General features: G+C 32.3%; 3 protein-coding genes and 1 non-coding gene across 8 annotated transcripts; all 4 read right to left on the bottom strand.

Moving 5' to 3' along the window:
* Window position 1: 1 nt before the first annotated feature.
* Window positions 2-11,088, bottom strand: rle-1 (Regulation of longevity by E3 ubiquitin-protein ligase; the record flags this gene model as incomplete). Of its 3 annotated transcripts, none has more annotated exons than NM_001379917.1 (9): window positions 2-1,002; window positions 1,442-1,693; window positions 4,243-4,457; window positions 5,376-5,597; window positions 6,605-6,807; window positions 7,473-8,843; window positions 9,623-9,925; window positions 10,272-10,410; window positions 10,991-11,088. In NM_001379917.1, 8 exons carry the CDS (start codon window positions 10,332-10,334, stop codon window positions 833-835), a joined length of 2,799 nt encoding a protein of 932 aa, NP_001367296.1. The 3 variants fall into 3 exon arrangements, with proteins under 3 accessions (NP_001367296.1, NP_001366782.1, NP_001367283.1); NM_001379916.1 differs by having other exon boundaries at window positions 4-1,002; window positions 4,183-4,457; window positions 10,991-11,086; NM_001379918.1 differs by lacking the exons at window positions 4,243-4,457; window positions 5,376-5,597; window positions 6,605-6,807; ... (2 more) ...; window positions 10,272-10,410; window positions 10,991-11,088 and having other exon boundaries at window positions 833-1,002; window positions 1,442-1,664.
* On the bottom strand, window positions 749-801 carry Y52D3.2. Its single transcript, NR_101852.1, has one exon. It is a non-coding gene; the product is annotated as an Unclassified non-coding RNA Y52D3.2 (non-coding RNA).
* A 114-nt stretch (window positions 11,089-11,202) lies between the features above and the next one.
* Window positions 11,203-13,701, bottom strand: M142.8 (Protein-lysine N-methyltransferase M142.8; the record flags this gene model as incomplete). Of its 2 annotated transcripts, NM_001268162.4 has the most annotated exons (3): window positions 11,203-11,440; window positions 12,610-12,873; window positions 13,407-13,701. In NM_001268162.4, the coding sequence occupies 3 exons, from the start codon at window positions 13,686-13,688 to the stop codon at window positions 11,330-11,332; spliced, it is 657 nt and encodes a 218-aa protein (NP_001255091.1). The 2 variants fall into 2 exon arrangements, with proteins under 2 accessions (NP_001255091.1, NP_001255092.1); NM_001268163.3 differs by lacking the exons at window positions 12,610-12,873; window positions 13,407-13,701 and having other exon boundaries at window positions 11,330-11,428.
* Window positions 13,702-14,570: 869 nt separating this feature from the next.
* On the bottom strand, window positions 14,571-16,131 carry M142.5 (AD domain-containing protein). 2 transcript variants are annotated; one of them, NM_001372657.3, is made up of 3 exons: window positions 16,007-16,131; window positions 15,874-15,957; window positions 14,571-15,815 (listed from the first exon to the last, which is right to left on the bottom strand). In NM_001372657.3, exons 1-3 carry the CDS (start codon window positions 16,121-16,123, stop codon window positions 15,381-15,383), a joined length of 636 nt encoding a protein of 211 aa, NP_001360483.1. In that variant the 5' UTR covers window positions 16,124-16,131; the 3' UTR covers window positions 14,571-15,380. The 2 variants fall into 2 exon arrangements, with proteins under 2 accessions (NP_001360483.1, NP_499402.2); NM_067001.7 differs by having other exon boundaries at window positions 14,573-15,815; window positions 15,874-15,951; window positions 16,007-16,124.
* Between the last annotated feature and the right edge of the window lie 2,041 nt (window positions 16,132-18,172).

Genomic DNA, 18,172 nt, shown 5'->3' with positions numbered 1-18,172 from the left:
AGCTGGAAAAAACGCAGCTTCATTTTCACAGAAAATCAAAAAGCCGCCGGTGAAGCTACAAAAAAGAGCCAAAACTAGATTTCAAAGTAAATTTTTCAATAGATATGGGGACGGGAGGGGGAACAAAAAGTGCATTAAATTTCGAGAAGAAAAATGAATGGAAGCGAAGAAAATCGAGATGATAATGAGGAAAATGAAGTGGAAAAAAGCGAGAAAAAGTAGGATAAAGTTATTTTAAATAAGAAAAAAAAATAAATAAAAGTGGTGCCACGTAGCAAATTATTTTGTCTGGAAATCATCATGCTTTGCTTCTTTTTTTTGTTTTTTATGGGGAAAATTGAAAATTGAATTTTTCAGTGAAAAAAAAAATCAAATTTTCCACTAAATTTTAGCTTTTTGAGGTCAAAAATCTCGAAAAATGTGAAAAAACTGGTTTTCCGGATTTCAGCGATATTTTTTTCATTTTTTCATGTAAAAATCTCGAAAAATTCGAAAAATATTACAGTTTCAAATTTTCTAGGGGAAGCTTTTCAAAAAAAAACCAAAACAAAATTTGCTGTCAATTTTTACAATTTTTAAGCAAATTTTCGAATTTTTCACTTCAAAAATCTCTAAAATTCCGGAAAAAAGTGTTAAAAAAAAGATTTTTGATACAAAAACCTTCTAATTTCAGAGAAAAGAAGCAAAATTGCTACATTTTCAACAAAAAAAATAAGCCACGTGGCAAGTTTCTACACAAAATTTGAAAAAAAAACCAAGGAATAAGTGCTGGCCTAGAAAATGTGAACTCCTAGGCCACGACTGGGAAAAATCATAAAAGAAAGAAAATGGTTTATCCCTCGACAGTCGGATTGAGATGAAGCTGTTGAAGTTCCATATCGACCTGCTGAAGAGCACGGAGCAGGCAATTATTCTTTGTATATGGATCCAAATGAGCCATTTGACTTTCAGCCATTCGGAGCTCCATTCGGAGATGTGCATTTTCGGCTTCCGACGCATTTCCTGTAAATGATTGGGGTTTTTGAAAAATATTGATTTTTTTTCAATTTTCAAAAATTGCTTGTTTTTTTTTAACCAGAAAATTTGAAATACAGCAATTTTTAGATTTAAAAATTGATTTTCACTGAAAATTTTTTAATTTTCAGCTTAAATTGGAAAAAAAATAGTTTGCTAAGACATTTCTAACACTTTTTAGTTTGAAAAAAAAAACACCGAATTTGCATGTAAAATAGATTTAAAAAATCAACTGAAAATTTTCCATTTTTAACTTCACTTTGAAAATTCTGAAAAAATAGCTATTTTTATATTTAAATTTTGATTTCCCACTCAAAAATCGTTTATTACCTCGAAATCATAAATTTTCATGTTTTTTTGCCATTTTAACTATAAACATAGACTTTTGCTGAATTTTTTTGCATTTTTCAGCTCCAAAAATGCTTACCTTGTGCCTCACTAATTCTCTCCTTAACATCAACAATTTTATCAAGTGAATTCGAAACAACATTCTGTGGATGTGCAACCAGAATCGGTCGAATCGGTGTCAGCAGTCCGATGGCACTGTCGACAAGCATCGGTTGTCCCTGTGGTGGCGGTGGTGGTGGTGGGACATTTGGATTGAAGTTTTCAGCTGGAACAATTGGTACTTGTACTGGAACTTGTACCATTGGAATGACCGGTTGGGGGATGGTTGCAGCTGAAAATTAGTTGGGTGTCTCGGGGGAGAGTCAGTATCGGGAGAAAGGGATTCATGGAAAGTTTGAGATAGAATGCGAATTTTGACGAAAATTTGATTTGGTTTTCACCGTGTTTTTGGCAAATATTGATTTTTTAAAAGATTTTCGGACCAAAAAACAAAAAAAATGATTTTTTTAATTTATGTTTTAGTTGGTATGAGGTAAAAAATCGAAAAAATATTGATTTTTTGGCCCAAATTTGAAAAAAACAATTTTGCAACTGTCCTAATTGGGTGTAATTTTTTTTTTTAATTTTTCAATGTTTGTCAGGAAAATCGAAAAAAAAATTGATTAGATTTTTTCGATTTTTCGTATAAAAATAACGAATTTGAAGGTAAAAACTCCAAGTTTCTGTCAAAAATCGCAATTTTTCGCAATCAGGTAATAAATAATATTAGAATCGGTGAAAGTTAAGCATTTGGTTAGAAATAGAGAACTGTTAACAATAGGGAAATAATATAATAAAACCAGCCGCTGACCGCGCCTACGGCGCGGCCAACGACTGGCGAAATTTAAAGTGTTCAACACATAAAACACCATATAATCTTTTAACAATGTCACATGAAAACAGGTGGAAACTTTTTCAAACATTCTGGAAGCTAAAAAATATCACAGAAGCTTCCACCTCTCTAACTCTCGAGCCTATACCTCTTCAAAAGCACAAAGTCAATTTTTCCTGAACTACAGTTACCCTACAGCAAATCCACTATACCCCAAGAGTACCTTGACATTATCCCACACCAACTCCTTAGCTCCCGCCAATATAATATCAAACACGAAGAGTCTCACCACGAAAGGTCTCACCACAAAGGGCCTTGCCACGAAAGGTGAATTCCAGGAGAATTCAAATACCGCCAAATTATTTTCAAAAAATTAAAATTTGAATTCCCGCCAAAATGTTTTCAAATGCTTAAAATTCAAAGTTTTCCTAACTACAGTAACCCTACCATAATCCTACAGTACTCCTACAGTACCATTACAGTGCCTTGACATTATCTTCCACCAACTTTCAAGCCAATATCTCTTAAAATGTTTAAAATTCGATTTTTACTAAACTACAATAACCCTACAGTAATCCTACAGTACCCTTACAGTACCACTACAGTACCTTGACATTTTAAATTGACATGGCACATTTCAATTAAAATTTGAATTCCCGCCAAAATATTTTCAAAAAATTAAAATTTGAATTCCCGCCAAAATATTTTCAAAAAATTAAAATTTTGAATTCCCGCCAAAATGGTTTCAAAAAATTAAAATTTTGAATTCCCGCCAAAATATTTTCAAAAAATTAAAATTTGAATTCCCGCCAAAATATTTTCAAAAAATTAAAATTTGAATTCCCGCCAAAATATTTTCAAAAAATTAAAATTTGAATTCCCGCCAAAATATTTTCAAAAAATTAAAATTTGAATTCCCGCCAAAATATTTTCAAAAAATTAAAATTTTGAATTCCCGCCAAAATGGTTTCAAAAAATTAAAATTTGAATTCCCGCCAAAATGGTTTTAAAAAATTAAAATTTGAATTCCCGCCAAAATGTTTTCGAAAAATTAAATTTTGAATTCCCGCCAAAATATTTTCAAAAAATTAAAATTTGAATTCCCGCCAAAATATTTTAAAAAAATTAAAATTTGAATTCCTGCCAAAATGATTTCTCAGAAAATTTGAATTTCCCGCCAATTTGTGATGACGTCACAAAAGGGGCGGGGCCTATAGGACCCCTCTTAGGTGATTGAGACTACAAACTACAGAGTTCAAAGACCAAAGATCAAAGATCAAACTACATAGGGACAGAACGACACGCGCTTTATATATAGTAAATTGATAAGCATTTGGTGAAACAAGCTACTGTGGTGTTGCTCGAATTGGCTCAAAACTTAATATTTTTGAATTTTTTTAATCAAAATGTTTTTAGCAAGGCTAATTATTAAATGTAGTGTAGTGTCTGTGAGTTTTTTGCCCAAAATTACAACAAAAAAATTAAATATATGTTCGATTTTAAAGACGTAAATTATTAAAATTTTCAGATATTTTTTGCTCAAAAAATTCTGAAAATTGATATTAAAATATCAATTTTTATGTCAATTTTAGAGTTTTTTCCCTATTTTTTTTACAAAAAAAGAAGATTAATCGATGTTTCTAAAATTTTCATTTGATTATTGATTGGAAACGGAATTTTTTCAAATTTTCAGTTAAATTTCTCGATTCTAATTTTTTTTTTTAATTCGCGAAAAATTTTATAATATTTTTTTTATTTATACAAAAGACACGAAAAATCCACAGACGCTACTAAACCAACTTTTTACAATTTTTTGTAAAAAACCAAAAAAACAGTGTCATTTTTCGATATTTTAAGGGAAAATCTAAAATTTTTCGATTTTCTGAAAAAAAAAGTAATTTTTCTTGGTGTATTTCGAGTCCACGCGTGTAAACTACAACTACACCCACAATTATGGATTGCCGACGTGGAAATCGGCTGACAAATACTATCCATCACACTCATCGTACCACATTCCGCTTGTACGGTAGCGGATGCCGATGCGTTGACATTCATCGGTTGATTGGAGCTTGGAGCAGTTAGAGATGGAGCTCGTGGACGATTCTGAACCATTTCTCCAATCATTGTCATTGTCTCTTCGGTTGGCATATTTGCAAAGCTGATTGGAATTGCGGGAAGATCTATTGTTGGTACTGGTATCATTGTCAATGGGTGATGATCCATTCTGTAAGAGAAAGCATTTTAAAATAGTTTTTTTTAAAGGAAAAATATTGATGAAAATTTCTAATACATTTTTTTCTAACCCAAAATTCCATAATTAAAGTTATTCCTATTTTTCAATGGAAACTAGTCATTTTGTAAAAAACATTAATTTTGAATTTTTTTGAGTTGTAAATATGAATTTTTCGAATTCTCAGTGAAAAAAGATGTAGATTTTTACAAAATTTTCAAAAAATGTTTTCTTCAAATTTTTTAAAATATTTTAAATTCTATTTTTTTAAATTTACTTTTGGATAAAAAAATAAGAACAAGTAGGATTTTGAAACGTTTTTAATCTGTTTTTAATTAAGAAAAATTGCTATAAAAAATTTCAAAAAATCCGAATAAAATTGTTTTTCATTAAAAGTTTGAATTTTTCATAAAATCGACACTTTGTTTTAAAAAAGTGTCAAATCCTAAATGTTCCGTAACATTTTTTTAGAAATTTTTATGGCTATAAGTTTGAATTGTTCAAATTCTCAGTGAAAAATCAATTTTCGACAAGTTTTTGAAAACTAATCAATTGTTTGGCAAAAATTTTTCAAAAAAAAAATTTTTTAAACATAAAACTCAACTTATTTTCAAGATTTTTACCTGAAAATATTTGAAAATTTATTAAAAATTCAACTTTTGTTCCGAAAATCTACAAAAAACAGCATTTTCGGTGTTCTTCTGGGGAAAACAATACAAAAAATTTAATTTAAATTAATTTTCAATTAAAAACGGTTTTTCAGATTTTAATTAAAATTTTTTTAAATGTATTAAAATACTTATTTTGTTTCAATTTTCAATTTTTCAACCCAATTTTCGTTATTTTTTCGAACGAAAAGCGTAATTTGTCAGTGAAAAATGACTATTTTTAAAGAATTTTCAAAAATCCAACCTATCATCCAAAACAGACGATGCAACAGTATATGAAACATGTCCAATTCCACCATCTTCTGGATCATCATCATCTTCCGACGGTTGTAGTCGCTTCAAAATCTCATAACGTTTCGCGAGCAGTTGCTCAGCGTCGGCTCCACTTTCACGGAGCATCGTTCCGGGTCCCCATACCATTCCACCACTTCCACGATCAAACATTGGAAACATGTTTCCGTCGGTCCTGGAAAATGATGAAGGATATTTTTTAAAATCTGTAGATTTGATTTTTTCGAAAAATTCAATATCTGCGCCTTTTTTTTCTGAAAATAATTAAAGTTGTTGTGGATTTTTTTTCAATTTTTTTAATAAAATATTTTGAAAAAGCCAAAAAATTCGAAAATCGGTTCTGAAAAATAATGGGAAACAAAAAGATTTGATTTTTTCGGAAAAATTCAATTTTTAGTTTGAAACCTTTTATTTTTCAGCAAAACGCGCATTTTTTTACGGGAGCACTAAATTCTTAGAATGTGTATTATACAACATATGTGGCGCGCAAAATATAACTATATCTCGTAGCGAAAACTACAGTAATTCTTTAAATGACTACTGTAGTGATTGTGTGTCGATTTACGGAAATCATTTATCAATCGATAAAATATTAAAAGAAAACTTAAGAAAACTTTTAGATTTTCGTTTTTTTGTCATTTGTGTGTTTTTGTTTAATATGTTATTATCGATTAATAAATGTTTTCCGTAAATCGACACACAATCACTACAGTAGTCATTTAAAGAATTACTGTAGTTTTCGCTACGAGATATAATTTATTTTGCGCGTCAAATATGTTGCGCAAAACGCATTCTCAGAATTTAGTGCTCCCGTAATAATTAAAGAGTTGTAGTGGAAGTTTTTTTTAATAATAGAAAATGGACCCTAATAAATCTTTTTTTGTGGAAAAATTTCTGAAAACAGTGTTTTAAATAAAATATTTGGAAAAAAAACGGGAAAAAGACTCATTTTCGCGATAATTTAAAATTAATTAACCTTTTTTCAATTTTCGCAAAATTAAAAAAAAATCATAAAAATTTAGAAAAAAAGATATTTTGCGTACAATTTTTAAAAAATTCGATTTTCTCTTGAAAACTCCGATTCTGGAAAAAATCGAACATGTTGCCCACAATTTTTCACAATTTTTCAAAATTTCCTGTATAAAATTTTTTTCGAAATCTTCCTAAAATATTATCCCATACGATTGTATCCATATGGTATGTGGTGGTTGACCGGGTGGCGATGCGGCCGGATAGATTACACTTCCAGTTGGTGACGTTGCAGTCCACATGGTGTTAGGCGGTACTTGTACAGGAATTGATGGAGTCATTGGTCCCATTGGACCCATTGGTCCACCGACAGGTGTCATACTTTGTGGTGGGGGTACCATTTGTTGTTGTGGTATCTGTAAGATGGGGAACAAATATCGATTTTTAAGTGAAAATTGGCAAATTTGTTTCAAAAATCGAGCATTTTTTAATTTTCAGGTCCGTTAACTAGTGTGAACGCACTTTTTGTACTTCAAAAAAGTGTTGAACCCAATTGTCCACGTGGAGTACACAATCAAATTTTGTCAATAGAGCTTGTGCACATGGAGTCAGAAAGTCCCATTTCGCTTTGATCTTCAAAAAATGCGGGAGGAGAGACGCAGACATCTCATCTGATTTTGCATGATTAAGAGCATGCTGACGTCACATTTTTTCCGGAAAAAAATTCCCGCATTTTTTGTAGATCAAAGTGCAATGAGACTGTTTGACACCACGTGCTTGTGTACTGCCCAAAAAAAAAATCGGTCGGGGTTGTCAATAGACCAAGTTTACTGGCCAAAAAAATGGTCCAAAACCATCGAAAAATTTAATATTTTCCGTTGAAAACCTAGTTTTTTGGTTGAGAATTATCAACATTTTCAAAAAATTTTACTCATGTTGTTCACGTGGAGTACACTGGGGTTTGTCAATAGAGCGTGTTTTCCCTTAAAAAAAATGGAAAAACGATTGAAAATAACCGAAAAATGCAATATTTTCCATTAAAATTTGGCTTTTTTCAAATTTTCAAATTTCCCGCCCGTACCATAACAACAGGGCCGCCGGGCAAATGCGTGGGCGATTGCATGATCACCACACGTTGAGGTGTTCCATTAACCATCTGTCCATCGGCAGTGAGTACTTCAGTCGCCTGCATCATCGGTGCACCCGGCATATCGTATCCAATGAGCATCGGCATCGGCTGTGGTGGCGGTGGAGGTGGTGCTCCTCGCTGACGGCCTCCTCGAAATCTCTGGGGAAGATGTTGAGAATTGAAGAACTGTGGGGGTGGTTGTTGTTGATGTGATGGTATGAATGGAGGAGCATCCGACGAGTATCCCATTCTGTTGGGCGGAATTCCCATTTGATACCGCTTCTGACGGGGTTGCTTTGGTGGGGTTTGCGGGGAGTTATGGGAGTTATCCTTGGGATTCGTACGGCTGATGGATCGCCCGGTTTCATCGATCTGCGAGTAGAGAGGGTGAAGTCCTCCGATCCTTCCTGCTTCGGCTCCACCAGATCCACCAGGCCCTCCACCCATTCCTCCAGGCACCTCCGCCTGCAAAATAACGCCTCTCCGCTCTTCTTTCGGCATTTTTCTCAAATCATCCTGCGAGCAGTGCAGCTTCAGAAGAATCCTGATCTGGTGCAATGCATCTCCGATCATTCGCATCGAGGTATCCTCATGCTCAATACCGGCGAAAAACTCCAAACACGGGATGACCTGTGTCAAGAAGTAGCGGTAGGCCGGGACAAGCATCGAAGTCTGCGAGCCAGCCAATGCTCGGAGCTCCTCGACGCCTTGCTGATAGGAATTCTTAGATTGAAGCTTGTCAATGATGGATTGCATGTGCGAACGGTGGGATTGATCGGCATACAACAGGGCTGACCATTGATCCGGCCCGATTCGTAAGCCGGACTCAAAAGCGATCTGCACTATTTGAGAATCATGCTCTCGACGGAGTGACTCATAAGTTCGGAATTCCTCTTTCAACTGCATCAGCGATGATTCTCCATCTCTCTTGAGAACGTTGAAGCATGAAGCTCTGTAGAGCAACTGAACGACGTGTCCGACACATGTCTTTGACACCTGTGGATAATCCGACGCTAGTGTCTGCACAACATACATCACCAGATTCTTCCGAGCAATACATTCACCAGTCTCTAGAGTCATTAGAATCAAACGGAGCACATCGTCCTGCATCGCCGGGCCCAGAAATTGGCAACCACGGGCTCGAACCGCAGACCATAGCTGACTGCTGACATGGGTGTTGCTTTGAATCGATAGTATTATCTCGATCATCACGCGTTCACTAATTCCACGGCACATTTTGAGGGTCTTGAGGCGACCGTCGACCTCTCGCCATTGATAGCAGAGCAGGGCGAGCACTTTTCGTTGGAGGGTCCGCGAGATTTCCTGGAAAAATTAATTTTACTTTTTTTTGAATTCAAATAATTTCAGAAATGTCTAGAAATTTAGTCAAAAAATGTTTTTAAATATTAAAATTGAAATTTTTGCAAAAACTATGCTAATTTCTGGCTCTTTTTTGGGCATTTTGAAACAATCTCAAGAAAAATTAGAAATTGAAAAAGCAGTTTTGTGTCCAATTTTTCTGAATTGTGCCTTAAAATTTATGATTTACTTTTTTAATTTTTTTTGCTTAAAATGCCAATTTTAGACTTTTTTAAAGCATTTTGTAGGATAAAATAAATTAAATTCCAATTTTTGTTAATTTCTAAATTTTTTCGCAAAAAATGTTAATTTTCGACTCCTTTTTAGGCATTTTCAAAAAATCAAGTTTTTTGTCGGTTTTTTTAAAAATATTTCATGGTTTTTTTGTTTTGTGTCTCATTTTTCTGAAAAATCATACTTTTTTGCTTTTCAAAAAATTAAAACTGAAATTTTCAATTTTTTTTTTGCAAAAAATGCCACTTTTCGGCTCCTTTTTGGACATTTTGGAAAAACTCAAGAAAAATTAAAATTCCAATTTTTTGTAACAATCCTGAATTTCAGCTTCTTTTTGAGCATTTCGTAGTGAAAAAAAATAAATTCCAATTTTTTTTATTTTTTATATTTTTTGTCCAAAATGGCAAGCTTGTGCATTTTGAAGAAATTTTTTTTTGTTTAAATTTGTTCAGAAAATTTTTTTTTTTCGCTTTTTCAAAATTTCCTCGTCTTTTCAGTACAAAACTCACCCTACTAGACACCGTACCACCCCGTTCACTATCAGCTTCACGGAAAAACTTTGCAATCTGAATTGAGAGTTGATCGACACGTTTTTCGGCTTCACTGACTGCTCCCGACAACGTCATACACTGTTTTCGCGGGAAAATCACTGAGAGCAATGCCACATTATTCGGATATTCTGATGGTGAGTGTGTCGTTTTCCAATCGTCATGGGGACATGGTTTCGTTTGATTTTCCGGCTTTTCGGCACATTTTCGACAGATTACGTGACCACAGATTAAGCTCACCGGGAGGAATGTTTCATTGAAATGCTGCAAATAAATAATAAATTTTATGTGAAAAAATTTTTGTGAAAATTGGCGGGAATTTGAGCAAAACTGACGTTTTTTTTCCAAACATTTTTTCTGATTTTTTTTTCGATTTTTCATTGATTTGTAAGCCGTTTTCCAATTTTTTTTGTGAAAAAATTTTCGAAGCAAATGATCGGTTTTTTTTTCAAAAATTCGAAAAAAAAAAACAAAATTTTCCAAATTTTTTTGGAGAAAAAAAAAATTAAAAATATGTTTTTTTTTTTTGCAATTCCTAGGTAATTTTTCCTCGACTTTTCAGTTTTTTTCTTAATATTTTCCAAATTTCCCCAAAATAAAAAAAACTCACTCGATTACAAATCGAGCAGCACAGTACTTCCTGCCACTGCCCACCTTGACCCGTTGGCGCCATTATCTTCTTCGTCTTCTTTTTTGTCTTCTTTAATCACTCAGTGATCAGCGAGAGAGGGGCGTATACACGGTATACACTGAAAATAATTTAATTTTTATTTAAAAATTTTTTAACAAAATGTTGAAATTTAACTAAAAATTCCGATTTTTTCAGAAATGTTTCTTGAAAATAAAGTTTTAATTATTTTTTTTGCTAAGAAATTTCAGGTTTTTCTGAAAAATTTTCAGAAAATTTTTAAAAAGAACATTTTGTCTTTTTTTCAATTTTTAAAATCTTTTTCAGTAATTTTTTATGCCAAAATTTGGGAAAAAAAGCAAAAATACTGTGAATTTTTAGATTAAAAAATTTAACCGAGAAGAAAAAAAAAATTCATTTTACAGTTTTTAATTAGCAAAAAAAAAACAATAAAAAATTTGGTTTTCAATTTTTTTAAATAATAATTTTTATTTTAAGGTTTTTTTTCAAAGTTTCTTTTTGATAGAAAATTTCAATATTTTTTGCAATTTCTCGTAGAAAATCAGGTTTTCAAAGAGCAAAAAAAATTTCTGTTTTTTTTTCTGATTTTTAGCAATTTTTTTTTTAAAGTTAAAATAACTAATTTCAATTAATTTTCTTTTTTGGAGCTATTAATTTCAAAATAAATAAAAGCAACTTACAGTAAATTGTGAAAAAATCCAATAAAAATGGGAAAGGAGGGTTGAAGAATCTGTTGAGACCAGAGTTCACATCGAATTTAATCAAAAATAGACTTTCTGAAACAATACAAAATTGATGAAAAAAATCAGCAAAAAATGGGAAAATCGGCGAAAAAGATAAGAATCATCTGTGGCTTCGAGACACAAAAATTGATTGGAAAAATAAAAGAAATAAAATTTTTTTTAAATGTCTTTTAATTTGAAAAAACAACAATAAAACACGCTTTTCCGCTCAAAATTAGCAAAAAAATCAACAAATTAATAACAAAACCCGGGAAAAATGCAAAATTGTCGAGAAAATCAACAAAAAGTCAACGTTTGATAGTTGGCAAAACACGAGAAATCGTTTGCAAGATTGTTAGCATGCCGTGGCTCAAAACTCGTTCGGTGCATTGCCATGAGCCGTGATGCCTGGAAAATAATAATAATAATAAGGAAAAATACATATGAAGGGATTATCTGGGGCAAAAATAAGAAGAAAGCAACAATAATCCGGTGAAAAGGGCGGTCTAATTAGATGTTTTTTCAATAAACTTTTAAATTTTAAAGATTTCTGATTATTATTTTTCTTTGTTATTTAAAAATTTAAAAATACATAAGATACAGATTTTTTAGCTCAAAATTTGAAAATTTATCCTAATAAAAAAACAAATTCTCGAAAAAATTCACATTCATTTAAAAAAAAACATATTAAATTTCAGAATTTTTGTACGATAAAAAGTTAAAAAAATGTTTAAATTCTATAAAGTAATAAGCCTAGAAAAAATTACATTGCTTAGGATATTTTTTAATGGAAATTTTTTTCTAGAAAAAATCATGAGAATTCGAAAAAAAAAAGTAAATTTTCATTTTCCAAAACTACATATTACGGGAACACGAAATTCTGATAATTCGTACTGCGCAACATATTTGACGCGCAAAATATAACTATATCTCGTAACGAAAAGTACAGTAATCCATTAAATGACTACTGTAGCGCTTGTGTCGATTTACGGGCTCGATTTACGAATCATTTATTATAAATCAAGCTCGTAAATCGACACAAGCGCTACAGTAGTCATTTAAAGAATTACAGTAGTTTTCGCTACGAGATATAGTTATATTTTCCGCGTCAAATATGTTGTGCAATACGTATTCTCAGAATTTTGTGTTACCGTAGTATTTATACCACAATTATCTTTTTTTAATAAATTCAACGGTTCCAGTCGCTCAGTTTCGATCAGAAGGACATTAGACCCGCCATTTTTCATATTTTCTCTCTTCTATAATGCGTTTTTTTGGGAAAAAAAGAAGACCTAAAATTATTTTTGTATTCGAAAAGGTGTGAAAAATGCTAAAATACCAGTTATTTGCTAACTTTAAATTGAGTTTTTTGAAAAATTGTTACGATTTTAAAGCCAATTTTCGAAAAAATCAGTTAAAGGCTAATTTTTGTGAATTTTTATTTCAAAAAAGTCATTTTAGAGCTTTTTTTCTACATTTTTGCAATCGGAAATTTTCTGAAAATGTGGGAATTTATCAGATTTTTGAGACATTTTTGAAAAATCATTTTGTGCATTTTTCCTCAAATTCGCACTAACATAGTCCTCCATAATAGCTCCAGTACACAGCAAAACCTTCACATCAGATTTTCCGAGTAATCGAATTGAATGGGCCGTTTTGATGAGACATTCGGCTGCCAAAAACGGTGGATCAGCTATAATTACATCGAATTTTGCGAGAAGTTCAGCTGGAAGATCTGTCGGATGTTTGTAGTCGTAGTGGACGAATTCCGTTGGAAATTTCAAGCCGAAACGGTCGTCGAACTCGAAAAGTGTCAGTTGAATTTGACCGGTTTTGTATTCCTGAAAATTCGAAAATTGACTTTTTACATGTAAAAATGTTAATTTTTCGTTATAAAAGTGTATTTCAAGTTGATTTTGACATAAAACTTTTTTTTTCAAATTTTGCAATATTTTATGTGAATTTTTGCAGAAATGTCAATTTCTAGTAATTTTTGTGCATTTTTGAGCCGAAAACAACGATTTTAAACCTATTTATGTGTATTTTGAGCTAGTTTTTCATGTTATTCAAGATTTTTTAAATCAATTTTTGAGGTATTGAAGGAGATTTTACTGGATTTTCTTTACTATTTACAAACCGAAAATTGGCTCAAAGTATAGATTTTTTTCTAGTTTTTTTTCTGAAAAAAAAAGAAAAATAAGTTTTTAAATGGTTTTATTGCAATTTTTGAATGACTTTTAAAGGAAAAATTGGCTGAAAATTCGAAAATTCCAAAAAGCCAGCGAAATCTAAATTTTAAGATTTAAAAAATGCAATTTTCATTTCAATTTTCCAATAAAACCCATATTTTCTATCAAAATTTCATCTGATGCACCTCAGTTTCATGGAAAAACTTGACGAGTGTGGGCGAAGAGACACATCCGATCCTTGCAGGCCTTGCTTCGGATCCTTCCAACGCTGCGGCGACACCTTCAGCGACAAGTTTCCGCGATGTCTCATCATCGTACCAAAACTGGCTCAACTGCCAGTCTTCATCGATTTTCTCGATGATTCCCGACTGAAGTTGCTCGATTTTCTCCTGTTGCTCAGCTTGAAACATGGAAAGAGCCGCCAGGGTGTCGGCGGACAGTTGTGGAATATCATCAGTGTCTGACATTTCAGAACTCGAGCTGAAAGTTTTTGAGAATTGAAAAATCACAGATTTTCAACCAAATTTCAACTGAATTTTAGGAAAATTCAGTTGAAATTTTGTATTTATTGTTCTAAAATAGCTCTTTAAAAATTCTGAAATATCAGTTTTATCGTAAATTTAGTTTTTGTTTAGAAAACATGAAAAATCGATTTTTAAGCTAATTTTTGTGAATTTTTGTTTAAAAAAATGTGAATTTACGAATTTTTGAGCTATTTTCCACATTTTTGCATTAGAAAAAATATGAAAAACCACAAATTTTCAACTTTTACTCGGAATTTAAGGAAAATTCTGCTGAAATGCAGAACATTTCCGTATTTTAGTGAAAATCAGCGATTTTTAGGATATTTTGATTGCAAAAATGTTAAAAATAGCTTAAAAATCACTTTTTTAAATTGAAATTTCAAACAAATCGGCTTTAAAATTAATTTTTTTTGTTGAAAAAATTTATAATAATTTTTTTATTGAAAAAGCTCTCTAAACCAGATTCTCTAAACCAGTTTTTCTTTAAAAAAATCAATTTTTATTTTTAAAAATAAATTTAAATTTAGCAAATAACCGGTATTTCTTTATTTAATTTTTTTTTTGGAATTCCTGTAATATTTGGGCAATTTTTCGTGTTTTTTCGAATGCAAAAATGTGAAAAATAGCTCAAAAATTCGTAAATTCAGATTTTTTTGAAATAAAAATTCACAGAAATCGAAAATTAGCTTAAAAATCGATTTTTAATGCTTTCAAACTGCCATTTCAGAATTTTTAACGAGCAATTTTAGAAAATAATGATTTAAAAAAGATATAAAATGGTAATTTAACCCATTCTTTCACAGAAAAAACAGAAAAAACTACGAAAAAAATTAAATATATATTATATTTTAGGGCGGAATTTAATAAATAATTGAGGACGGGGGGCAATTTCAAATTTAAAAAAACTAAAAAAAAAAAAGGAGAAAAATGCTGAGAAAAGGTTCAAATGCAATGAAGAATTGGTTGATTTGGAAGAGAAAATATATATATATATATTGAAAGGGACAGAGATACCTGAAAAACGAGACCCGCGGCTGATGAATTTTTATTCGAAAAATCGATTTTTAGGGGGAAATAGCAAGAAAATCGATTTTTTTTTTGAATTAAAAACGGAGAAAATACAACATTTTCGACCTAATTTGTTGAAAAACGACGTTTTCTTGATTTTTTTCTTGTTTTGAAAATTTTTTAAGTCGATTAAATCGATTAAAATTACATTTTCTCGAAGACGATTGGAAATTATCGGGAATCACAGAAAAAATGAAGAAAAATATCGAATTTTTCAGAATTAAATAGATTTTCACGAAGTTTTTTTTTAATCAGATTTTTTTTTTGAATTTTAATTATTAAAAATCGTTGAAATTTTCAATAGAAGAATTCGAGATTTTTTTTTAAATCGGCTTCAAATTCAGTTAATTCAAGTTTGAAGATTAAATTTTAAAAAAATCCTGAATAAAATCGATTCAAAACGGAATTTTGTCGATTTTCACAGAATTAATTAATTTTCGAGTTTAAATTCTCGAAATGTTACTTTTTATGGGTTTAAATAGAGATTTTCTTGATTTTCCCCACTCTTTTCTTTAAACCCATCAGCCTTAGGACAAAAAATATACAAAAATGGGAAAAAATCGATAACTAGTTGGCCACAATAGCTCCAATAGTGAAATCAAGCGGAGCACGTGCCGTATACTCGGTCATTGGTTTTGAGAGAATTTTCTGAACTTGAAGTACGGCACTTTCGGCACGCGATTCATCGAATCCTGTCGCTTTTGCATCTTTTGTCACGTCGGACACCTCGTAGGGCTTGTGAACCAACACGAGCCCGAGCACACGGATATCCTCGCCACACCAACATGTATCCGGAATTGTGCGCTTCAATTGCAGATAGGCTTGTTGTCCACGAATCGATATTGCTGGTGATTTCATTAGATTCGGTGTGAGCTCGCCGAGAGTTTTGTCGAGCCGTTCGGTGGTCCGTGTACCGTTTACCGGATTGTTCTGGGCGAATTGCTCGGTTTTGGCGCGCGCGAATTTCTCGCTTTCCTCGAGAGCTTCACTTAACACTTTTATCTGAAATTAATATTAATTATTAATATCAAAGTACCGATTTTTGCCAGAAAAAACTCACATTTTTCAAGTGCTCCGAGTTGAAAATGCGAATCATTGGCTTGTTAATCGCCATTTCCTTGGTGTCGAGAACCAAAACCTGAAACTTTGGCTTTTGGTTAATAAATAATTCAATAAATCGATAATTCTCTTACCTTGCGAGTCGTGTCGAACGAAATTACCACTCCCCGGGCGCTCAAGCCATTCGTCGTCTCGATTTCGACGCAGGCGCCGATCGCAACGTTTGACGCTGTCAGATTACACGAAGCCATGCTGCAAAGACAACTATATTGTTTTAAAATAATTATTTTCAAAATTTTGAAACAAAAAATGCATTAAAAACAAGAAACTGCACAAAAACGGGTCGATAAATGCTGCGGCGCCGATGGAAAAAGACGAAAAAGGGAGGTGTCAGCATGTGCGCTCCGTTGCGAACCCACACTGAACATTTGTTTGTCGTGATTTTTGAGGGGAATTACACGATACGAAGCGATGCTGGCCGCGCGGCAAAAGTTCAAGAAATCAATGATTATTGTTTAAAAAATGAAATTCTCGTGGAAAAATGAGTTAAAATTCAAGAACCGCGTGCAAAAAGTGACCTGAAACCGAAATGGAAAATGAATTTTCAGCGAAAATCTGGAAATCTGCATCAATATTCGAAAAAAAAATATTTTCCATCGAAAAAGTGTGAAATGCAAATGCAATAACCTCGGATCCGAGCTCGGAGTCAATCAATTATGCTTGTTTCACTCTGAAAATGTTTTCCCCATTAGTTTTCGTGAAAAAAACCCTTTTTCATGAAATGTCATGCTCTTAAATTTTATGTTCATTTAATTTTACTCAAATACTTATTACGGGAACACAAAATTCTGAGAATGCGTATTATTGCGCAACATTTGACGCGCAAAATATCTCGCAGCAAAAACTACAGTAATTATTTAAAGACTACTGTAGTTTCGATTTAAGGTCTCCATTTTCGAAATGAATTAATAGAATTTATTTATATGTAGATGAAATAATAAAATCAATCAAAAAAAAAGAGAAAACAATTCTAAAGTCACTATTCAAAAATCGAGCCCGTAATTCGACACAAGCTCTACAGTAGTCATTTAAAGAAATTACTGTAGTTTTCGCTACGAGATATTTTGTGCAATACGCATTCTCAGAATTTCGTGTTCCTGTAATAAGACTGGTTTTTTTTCGTTTTTTTTTCGCATTAAAAAACAGGTTTGATTCAAGAGGAGATTTTTTGTCGAAGAAGTTCAAATTTCTTGGTTTCCCGCCCTGCCACGTGGCAAAACCCCCTCAACATGTAGCATATGTGTTTTATAAATTTCATAAACCCTCTGCCCCCGCACAACACATAATTCATTGCTGCTGCCCGGCGAACTTTTATGCAAATCACAGTACTTGAGAGTTAAGACGCCTGTTGTTTCCCGCGTAGTCATCTATCATCATCTGCTGCTCCTACTGCTGCTCTAAATGGTGTCCAAGGACACAGACACACAGACACTAATCATGAAATGAGGAGGAGATCGGTGGAGCATATCGAAGTAGTATACATACACTTTATGAGCCATCATCAATTTTGTCTTGTACCTCAAATTGGAGAAGAAGGAGAGAGTCTCAGTCATAAATTGAGAAATAAGGAGTGTTTTATAACTAAAAGCAATTAGAGTTTAGCTTACTTATAGTTCGTTTTTTTAAGAGAAGAGCATTTAATTAATTACAGTATACTATAGTCGCAAAGAAAATTCATTGTTTTTGTAGGGCTTCCATGTAAGCGTTAACACGCCTGCCTGCCTGCCTGTGAATTTGGAAAATTTGGCAGCTTTTTTTTTCGAAATGCCAGAATATTGTGTTGACTGTAATTTTTTAAATGTATTTCTAAGTTTTTCTCCAATTTTGAAAAACAGTTTTAGGTGCACCTGAATTGCGTATTGCGCGCTGAAACACGCTCCTATTTTCAGCAATTTTTTTGACTGAAGTTCATATTTTTGAGAACATTTTTAGCGGGAAATTCAAATTGCCTGTATACAAGTGTACGAATTTATAATCTTCGGCAACTTTCATGTAATTTCTAAAAACTCTCCCCTCCACCATCACTTTCCTAAAAAAATTCTGCAAAAAATTTAGATAAATCTCGATAACTTGGGGAGCCCGGCAGCAGCGACCATCTGTCAATTGCTCTTTTATTTCATCGTCTTCCGATATTTCCAAAAAAACAGCGATAAATTTTCAGTTCTCTGATATCTTTTTCCATGACATTCACCACTGAATTATGGCAATTTTGATATGGGAAAATATCTTATGAAATGGAA

This window comes from Caenorhabditis elegans, chromosome III, assembly GCF_000002985.6.
Source record: "Caenorhabditis elegans chromosome III".
Lineage (NCBI taxonomy): Eukaryota > Metazoa > Nematoda > Chromadorea > Rhabditida > Rhabditidae > Caenorhabditis > Caenorhabditis elegans.
Note: the sequence above shows the minus strand (reverse complement) of the source record. Positions and strands in the feature narration are given on the sequence as shown.